The 9,154-nt window shown below is 41.7% G+C and overlaps 1 protein-coding gene across 1 annotated transcript; it reads right to left on the bottom strand.

Moving 5' to 3' along the window:
- Positions 1-472: 472 nt before the first annotated feature.
- Positions 473-8,304, bottom strand: LOC113626442 (cilia- and flagella-associated protein 61-like). The gene is made up of 2 exons (XM_027118092.1): positions 8,217-8,304; positions 473-915 (listed from the first exon to the last, which is right to left on the bottom strand). The coding sequence occupies exons 1-2, from the start codon at positions 8,298-8,300 to the stop codon at positions 715-717; spliced, it is 285 nt and encodes a 94-aa protein (XP_026973893.1). The 5' UTR covers positions 8,301-8,304; the 3' UTR covers positions 473-714.
- Positions 8,305-9,154: the final 850 nt, after the last annotated feature.

Here is a 9,154-nt window from a genome sequence, read left to right as displayed (position 1 = left end):
CGTTACAGGTGACAGGTACCAGAGGGGGCCGATGCAAAGCAACAGCGCTGAGGGTCAAAGGAAATGACCGAGATTAGTTTCCCACCACCGTTTTCTAGTCTAAAACCTGTGTGTGAACCTGAACTGATCTTCCAGTTTTTCGGTGCATTTATGCTCCTGATCTGGGACAGGAAGTAGAAATACAGGGGCCGTGAGAGCAGCCTCCTCGTTTCAAAAGGTCCTGTAAACTTGTCTGTGCAATCAGTCCTTCTGATGTTAAGTTACAGAGATAATTTCCTGTCATCTGTTTTACTCATTTTCCATCCTGGGCACACGATTTTCTTTTTTATCGCCCACGAGTATGACCGGGTAAACATGTAAAGGACTAGCAGCATTGGCGGCAGGACTTTTCAGGAAATCAAACAGAACCACGCCCAAGGTAAAAAACAAGTTTTACACAGTACGGTCTCATTTTATTGCTAAAATGGGTTATTCTGCCCAGGAACACGCCTGGTGTTGGTAAAGCGTCTCCCTGCCCCAGAATCCAGACGCACCGCCGTGCGCCACCTACTGGGACGATAGGAAACCACAGGCATCGGTGGACACGGAAAAGAAAGGAGGGAACCACGACGGTGCCTGGCGGTCCAGCCAGGCTTCAGAGAGGTTTCCTGCTTCTGCGGAGCACTTCCCGGAACGATACGAGTGGAAGCAATCAAGTGGAGGCCGTGGCCACCGCTAAACGATGCCCTGCCACGCGTACATGGGCAGGTGGTAATGATTATAGCGCAGATAGTCAAGGATGCTCTTCTCCACCAGAGGCTTGTAGATGGTTTCCTGGAAAACTCTTCTGAGGTAATTCCTGGGCTTCTCGGGCAGGTTAATGCCCTCATCTTCGATCCGACGGGCTAATTCTTCTATGGAAGGAAGGTTTTCCTCCTGGAAAATACGGTAAGAGGCCAGATACTAAAATTACTTGGGCTTAGCTCCACAGTAAGAGGGCAGTTTCACTAAAACTCCCCAAGGTTGGTCATTTTGTTTTCTACATTAAAAAAAAAATTTTTTTTAACTGTGGCAAAACACACATAGCATAAAATTTACCACTTTAACCATTTTTAAGTGTAAGATTCAAAGGTGTTAGGGGCTTTCACACTGTCAGCCATGACCACCCTCAACTCCAGAATGTCCGCATCCTCCCAAATTGTAACTCTTTAATTTAACACCTGACTCCCCCTCCCTCTCCTCCCAGCCCCTGGCGACCACCCTTCTCCTTTCTCTATGGCATCTCGTGTAAATGGAATCAAACACTATTTGTCTTTTTGTGACTGTCTTACTTCACGTAGCATAATGTCTTCAAGGTTCAGCAAGGGTAGTAATTTTAAGCTCTTAATTTTAAGCTCTTAATGTACAGATAGAAAAGACCTGTATATCAGGCTTGTTTTAAAAATAAGAAAGGAGGTGATTAAAGATTTTTACATGAAAACTCCTAGATGGTTACTTTACTTGGTTACAGTCCCCAAGAAATGGGATTTTTAAAACCCTGGAATAAATTCTGAGTAAAGGCAAATTTCATTGATATCTTTAAAGATGGGGCTCAGAGGGAATAAAGTTATTTGAAGTTGAGAAGCATATGCTGTGCATGTTTACAATACAGTAGAGATTTTTCCAACATTTTATTATAAAGTAAAAGGATTCAAACATAGAGGCAAGTTGACAGAACGGTGCGCTTGACACCTGCATACACACTACCTGGTTTCTACAGCTACCATACTTGCTCCATCACCTATCTGCCCATCTATAGGAGGGTTGTTATAAAAAGCACTTCACTCAAAAATTAAAAAACGTTTTAAAAAAGGGACTTCCCTGGTGGTCCAGTGGTTAAGACTCTGTGCTTCCAATGCAGGAGGCACAGGTTCGATCCCCATTCAGGGGACTAAGATCCCACATGCCATGTGGCGTGGCCGAAATAAAATCACTTCACTGAGATTTGAGCTGTGTGCTTTCTGAACACCACAATAATTGAAAATTACCCTAAAGGAAGATGGACTTTGATGGTATATTTATTTGACCTTCCAATAATTCTTTTTTATTTTTAACAGCAAAAAACCACAAAAAAGCGGATAACTTGCAGAGTTCTATTGGATCATTAATTTATTAATAGTAAGAACTTAGAAAACTAGATTCAAACTATATGGAGACATAAGGTAATTATCACTTGGTTAAGTAAGTGAGACACTGCCAGGTGTGGCAGATTATACACACATCACTTGGAAGTACAGTCAGTGGGGGGCCAGGACTCCAAATGGGCTCAACAAAGACGGTAAGAGAGAAAATGGCAAGGGATGCCCAGAACTAAGTATTAGAGGCACTGAAACATTTGAGTGCCCAAGCACGTATGCAGTACATCTGAGATTCTTTCTCCCTTAATTTTTCAGGAAAAATGTATCAAACATAAGCAGTGAATATACAAAAATTAGAGAAGATTTTGGGCTCGTGTTGCATGATGCTGTTCTAACATCAGGGTAAATGGTGTAAGGTCACATAATGGAGCTTTTAAATTTACGGAACACAAATACTGTTCTAGATCGTAAACTCATTTTTGTACATTTGCCTCTCCTGGTGTGACCTTTTCTCAGTGTGATCACCTCCCGCCGACACTGTGACCACCCCCGCCCAGGGTGACCACCCCCGCTCCCAACGTGCTCATCTGTGAGCAGCTCACCTCACAATGCCACAGACGACACTTGACCTTTTATGTCTGGCTTCTTTCAGTTAACTCAGCGTTTTGAGGTTCATCCACTTTCTAGACTGTATCAGCACTTCATGTCTTTTATGGCAGAATAACGTTCCATCGTGTGGATAGTCCACATTTGTTGATCCACCTGTCCCTTGATGGGCATTTGGGTTCTTTCTTCCATCTTGTAATTCTGAATAGTGCTGCTATGAACGTTCATATACAAGTATTCCTTTGGGTATATACCTAGGAGTGCAATGGCTAGGTCATATAGTAATTCTGTTTGTAAGCTGTTAGGAGCCATCAAACCATTTTTTTCACAGCAACTGCGTAATAATTTTACATTCCCACTAGCAATGTGTGAGTTCCAATTTTTCCACATCTTTGCCAACAATCATTATTTCCTCTTTTTTTTTTTTTTAACTATAGCCATCCCAGTGGGCGTGATGTGGTATTTCACTGGGGCCCTGGTTTGCATTTCCCTAATGATTAATGATGTGGTTTGCATTTCCCTAAAGATTAGTGATGTTAACATCTTTTCATATAAATGGGTTTACTCTGGCTCTTAATTTTACTCCATTGATCTATATGTCTATCCTTATGCAAGTACCATACCGTCTTGGTTACTGTTGATTTGTATTAAGTTTTGAAATTGCAAAGTGTGTATCCTTCAACTTTTTAAAAATTCCTCAAATTGTTTTAGCTTGCATTTCCATCTGAACTTTAGGATTGACTTTTCCATTTCTTAAAAAAAAGCCATGGGGATTTTTATAGGATTGCATTGAATCTGTAGATTGCTTTGCATAGTATTCCTATCTTAACAATATTTTTTTTTAGTTTAAAACTTGGCACTTTGGTTTTTAAAATTTTTATTTTATATTGGAGTATAGTTGACTTACAGTGTTGTGTTAGTTTCAGTATACAGCAAAGTGATTGTTATACATATACATGTATCTATTCTTTTTCAGATTCTTTTCCCATTTAGGTTATCCTATCTTAACAATATTAAATATTCAAATCCATGAACATAGATGTCTTTTCATTATTAAGGTCTTCTTTAATTTCTTTCAGAAATGTTTTGTGGTTTGCAGAGTACAAGTCTTATACCTCCTTGCTTAAATTTATTCCCAAGTATTTTAATATTTTTGATGCTATTGTAAATGGAATTGTTTTCTTAATTTCATTTTGGATTATTGATCGCTAATGTAGACAACTGATTATTGTATGTTGATCTTATATCCTGTAACTTTGCCAAGTCCATCTATTAGCTCTAATATTCTTTTGTGATTTTTTAAAATTTTCTTTATATAAGATCATGTCCTTTGAAAATAGAGATAGTTTTCCTTTCAAACGTGGATGCCTTTTATTTCTTTTTCCTGCCTAATTGCTGTGACTAGAACTTCCAGTACACTGTTGAATGTAAGTGGTGAAAGCAGGCATTCTTGTCTAGTTCCAGATCTCTGAGGTAAAACTTTCAGTCCTTCACTATTGAGTGTGATGTTAGCTATAGGCTTTTCATAAATACTCTTTATCAGGTTGGGTCAGTTTCCTTCTGTTCCTGGCTTTTTAGTGTTTTTACTATGAAAGCATGTGTGATTTAGTCAAATGCTTTTTCTGCATCAATTGAGATTATAGCACTTCTCCCCCTCTTTCATTTTATTAATGTGGTGTATTACAAGGATTAATTTTCATATGTTGAACCACTCTTACATTCCTGGCGTAAATCTTGGTCGTGGTGTATAATCCTTTTAGTGTGCTACTGGATTTAGTTTGCTAGTATTCTGCTGAAGATTTTTGCATCATAACTTCATAAGGGATATTGTTCTGTAGTTTTCTTTTCTTTTGATGTCTTTGGCTCTGGTATCAGGGTAATGCTGGCCTCATAGAATGGGCTAGGAAGTGTTCCTTCCTCTCCTATTTCTCTGAGGAGTTTGAAAAGGATCAGTGTTAATTCTTATTCAAATGTCTGGTAGAATTCAGCAGTGAAACCGTCAGGTCTTGGGATTCCCTTTTTTGGGAGGTTTTAGGTTACTGATTCAATACCTTTTCTTGTCATATAGGTCTCTTGAGATTTTCTGTTTCTTCTTGAGTCAGTTTTTGTAGTTTGTGTGTTTCTTGGAATTTCTCTGTTTCATCTAGGTTATCTGTTTAGTTGGCATACAATTGTTCATAATATTCTCTTTTAACCTTTATTATTTAAGGTTGGTAAATGTCCCCATTTTCATTTCATTAGGGATTTGAGTCTTTTTTTTTCTTGATTAATCTAGCTAAAGGTTTATTTTATTGATCTTTTAAAAGAACCAGCTTTTGGTTTCATCAGTCTTCTCTGTTTTTTTTTAATTCTTTATTTCATTTATCTCCACTCTAATGTTTATTAAGTCCTTCCTTCTGCTAGCATTGGGTTTAGTTTGGTTTTCTTTTTCTAGTTTGGTTTTCTTTCTTCTAGTTCCTTAAGGAGTAGAATTAAGTTACTGATTTGAGGGCTTTCCTGTTTTTTAAATGTAAGCATTTACAGCTATAAATTTCTCTCTGAAAACTGTTTTCTCTTTGCATCCCATAAATTTTGGTCGGTTGTGTTTTCATTTTCATTTGTCTCTAAGTACTTCTAACATCCCATTTGGTTTCTTCTTTGAAACCAAAGAAGTTGCTTAAGAATCTGTTGTTCACTTTCTAGTTGATTTCTAGTCTCATTTCATCGTGGTTGGAGAATATACTTTGTATGGTTTAAGTCTTTTAAAATTTATTGACACTTGTTTGGTGGCCTGTCCTGGAGAATGTTCCACACGCACTTGAGAAGACCATGCATCCTGCTGTTGTTGGGTCGAGTGCTCTGTATGAATCTGTTAGGTCCAGTTGGTTTTTAGTGCTATTCAAGTATTCTATTATCTTGTTAATCTTCTATCTGGTTCTATCCATTACTGAAAGTGAGATATTAAAGTCTCTATTATTTTCAAACTATTTTTTCCCAACTCTATCAATAGCCATCTTTCTGAAGGATGATTTTGACTATACAGAATTTCACCTTGGTCAGTGACTCTTTGGCTAGATGCATGACCAGAGGATTTATAAGCCGTTCCCCTTTTGACTTCCACAAAAGGATTTGAGATGTCTTATAATGATCTTGTTTTCAAAATAAACCATATACACATTTAAAATCTACATATGACTTACGGAAGTCCTAGATAATAGTCATTTATTTCTTTCTCCACACGTGGAGGGAGGGGAAAATTGATAAACTGAGTGCTAGGACATCATAGTTAATGGGATTGAACTTCTGTACTTCCCTGAAGACAAGGTAGAAAGTGAAATTAAGTGGGTTACATCATCTCAACGTTTGGTAAAAGGAATTACTGTTATTCTGTAGTGAAGGCTATCTGCTTTGTTTTCCTATTACCAGACTCCTCAGTGAAATTCCCGCATGTCTGTTTGTATGACTACCACTTCCACTGTTGGCCTGTCTCCACCATACCTGTCACAGTCACTCTGACTTTTGGTGGCCGGCACTTCCTTGGGGCCATTCTTCTGTGCCCCGTGCTCGCACACAAACCCTCCCTTTCTCCCCCCGAGCTCTCTGAGTCCCTGTTCCATGTGTATCTGAGCTACAGGCAGACACCACTACAGGCCCCAATGCCTCCTGTGGCCCTTGCACTTGACAGATGTCAGAACAGTCCCCCAGTGGAGGCTCTTCTTGCAGAGGTTCCCCTTTCTGGAAATGTAGAGAACCCATGAGGATGGTTGGGGAAGCCTTAGAGCATCTTCTGCAAAGGCCACTTGCAGTCTCCCTGCTCTCCTGCCAGGGCCCACTGCCAGGCCGAGTTTACGCACTGCAGACTGACCCACGGCAAACATGTTCTCCTGCCTAAAAGGTTTCAGGAGTCTCAGCGGGCGCCATGAGAAGCAGCCACCATTGCATTTGAGGATGCGTGCTTGGGAAAATGAAGGGAAAGTTTCCCTTTTAAACTTGACACCAAAAACCGCTTGGCTCTGTGCAAAAGGTTAACTGAGGAGTTCAGATCTGGGGTTTAGAAGGTTTAGGCATAGAATGTTGATGGAATAGCGAGAATACTGATGACTCCTTCTTATGGGGCAGTGGTGAGCTGCAGGTTGTCTTGGGACGGAAAGAGGGAGGGAGCTTAGCAAAGCTCAGTGAGCACCAGGCTTCCAGCTCGGGGTCATGTTTTAATGTGGACCGACTTCCTCACAGCCCCGAACGAAGTGCAGGGACCTGGCTGACCTGTGACATCCTAAATCTCTCTCTCTATCTCATTACTATTCTCATTTCCAATTTGAATGACTCTTGCCGTGGCTGACCTGGGCCTTTAGCCGTCAGCCCCTCTGCTTCCCTTGGGTACGCTTCCCCGCCTGGTTCCTATCTTTGTGGGCATCAAAGAGAATTGAGTTTGGTTTAAACTTTAAACCTATGTTTCGCAATCTGAATCTACCTCTGATTAGTAAAATTATGTCAGTTTCCCAGCTTGGACCCCCCCCCCCCGGGATGAAACTGAACAGGGGCGGGGCAATGAGGAGAGGGTACCACCCACCGCTGTGGTCCAGGGCCGACAACCCTGGCTTTGGAGCGGGAGACCCTTGGGTTGCGTGAAGTCTCTCGGCTTCAGCTTCCTCATGGGTGAAGTGGAGGTGAGACAACAGTGCCTCCACCCACCTCGGAGGGTCCCTGTGTGGTTCGGTGAGGTGGGGCGTGCAGCGGCTAGAACGAGGGGCCTGGGGACCTGGGCTGCATCTGTGCATCCGGTGTGGCAGCCCACACCCCGGGGACCCACGAGGAGGCGACACAGAGACGCAGAACCTGACCGTCTAGACAGTCGGACGAGGCGGAAGGTCAGCTGAGCCCCAGCTCTCGTCCGAGTGAATCGAGGAGGAGTCTAGAATGCACGTTTGACCAAAGGTGTAAACTCCCCGCAACTCCGGTAAGGACTCTAGGTGTTGAAAAAGATAAATTTTCACAAATATTTTACTACATACATGGCAGAGTCCAATTCCCTGCCGAGTACGGAGCCTGCGGGGTGTGCAGCCTCACTTCCAGTTAATCCTACGTTGCTTGGAGAAAGAAGTGTCGGTTATAAAAGGAGTGCATTTCGACACCTGTTGAGTCCCCTGACACCTTTGGAACAACATGCGCACACGAAGGGTTAGCGAACAGCTGGCAAACGCAGACAGAAACTATAGGAATGCAGCCTTCATGCTCGAGGGCAAGGAGATACCACCCACACCGCGCTTTCAGCCCTCACTGTCCGCGGATAATGAAAGTACAGGTACTTGTAAAAGGGGAAAGCAAATCTGCCCCGCATAAAAGATTGGAACAATCCACATTCCCTGAAATATCACCATCTATGTTTACCTACTCCTTAGTTTGTTTCTGTGAGGGACAGTTGATTTTCAAAGTGAAACCGTAAAGTGGGAATGTAGGGAAAAGTCTAAATGATCAACAACTGTAACTGCTTCTAATTTGCAAGGAATAACCTACATATCTGTTAATCACTCTCACCTCCTTGGAGGATAAGATCTGGCGTAACTCTTTCCGGAGATCAATAAAACGATCGTGAAAGAGGGCCATGCACCACGGCTCCATGAAGTAGCTGGTGAGGGAAGAAAAAGGTTCAGTTAGTTGGAAACTTTCTCATTACCACTGATAAAGTATTTACCTGCTTTTTTTGCCTTTATAAATCACGGTTCTGGCCCTTTTGCGATCGTTTGCTCATGAAATGGCTCGCGGAACAGCATGGCCAATCAATTTTGTAAATGGATGTCCCTGATGTAAGGCCAGCTTCCATAATTACATTTAAAGTGGTTTAATTCAGAGCTGGGGCAAGACCCAGTGAAGAACCCTGATTTTATCAGAATTTAAAAGCCTGAAGACTTGTAAAGAACGGTGTCTCCATTATCTGCCCTCGTTTGAGAAAAACAGATTGCAGGATTAACTGAACTGCTGCATAAACAAATTAAATTTGGGGAGACAATAACACAAATGTTGTTCATCATTAAGGTTTCTGGATTAATAATGACCAGAAAAACAGGCCACCTCCGTGTTGCAACACGGCCTTCGTGCAACTGCACGGACGCCTAATTGAATCTTTCTTCAGAGAGCAGTTCTGTTGGTGGCCCTATTTGCTAACTTTGCCCTGAAAACTGTTTGAACACATGCTTTCTTATGTGGAAGACAGTATGGCCATCCTTTATTTACAGGGGATTGCTGAATATTTGATGCATTCTTGGAAGAGCCAGGAACATTTACTGGTATTTTAACTCTTACTTTGTCTTAATGTTCAGTGTCTCGGAACAGGAAACTTCGCTCCTTCATGGTTAGAGACACGTGGGTGATGTGAGCTCCTCTGGATGTGAGTTTGTTGTTCCTGGGACTGTTAGTGGATGTCACGTGTGTGTCCAACGGAAGAAAAACTGGTGCCCACGTGCAGATGAGCACCT

The sequence above is a fragment of the Aethalodelphis obliquidens genome, unplaced genomic scaffold (genome assembly GCF_003676395.1).
Source record: "Aethalodelphis obliquidens isolate GAN/ISIS:26980383/991018 unplaced genomic scaffold, ASM367639v1 scaffold18, whole genome shotgun sequence".
Classification (NCBI taxonomy): Eukaryota; Metazoa; Chordata; class Mammalia; order Artiodactyla; family Delphinidae; genus Aethalodelphis; species Aethalodelphis obliquidens.
The sequence above is the reverse complement of the archived record's forward strand: the minus strand, read 5'-3'. Positions and strand labels throughout refer to the sequence as shown.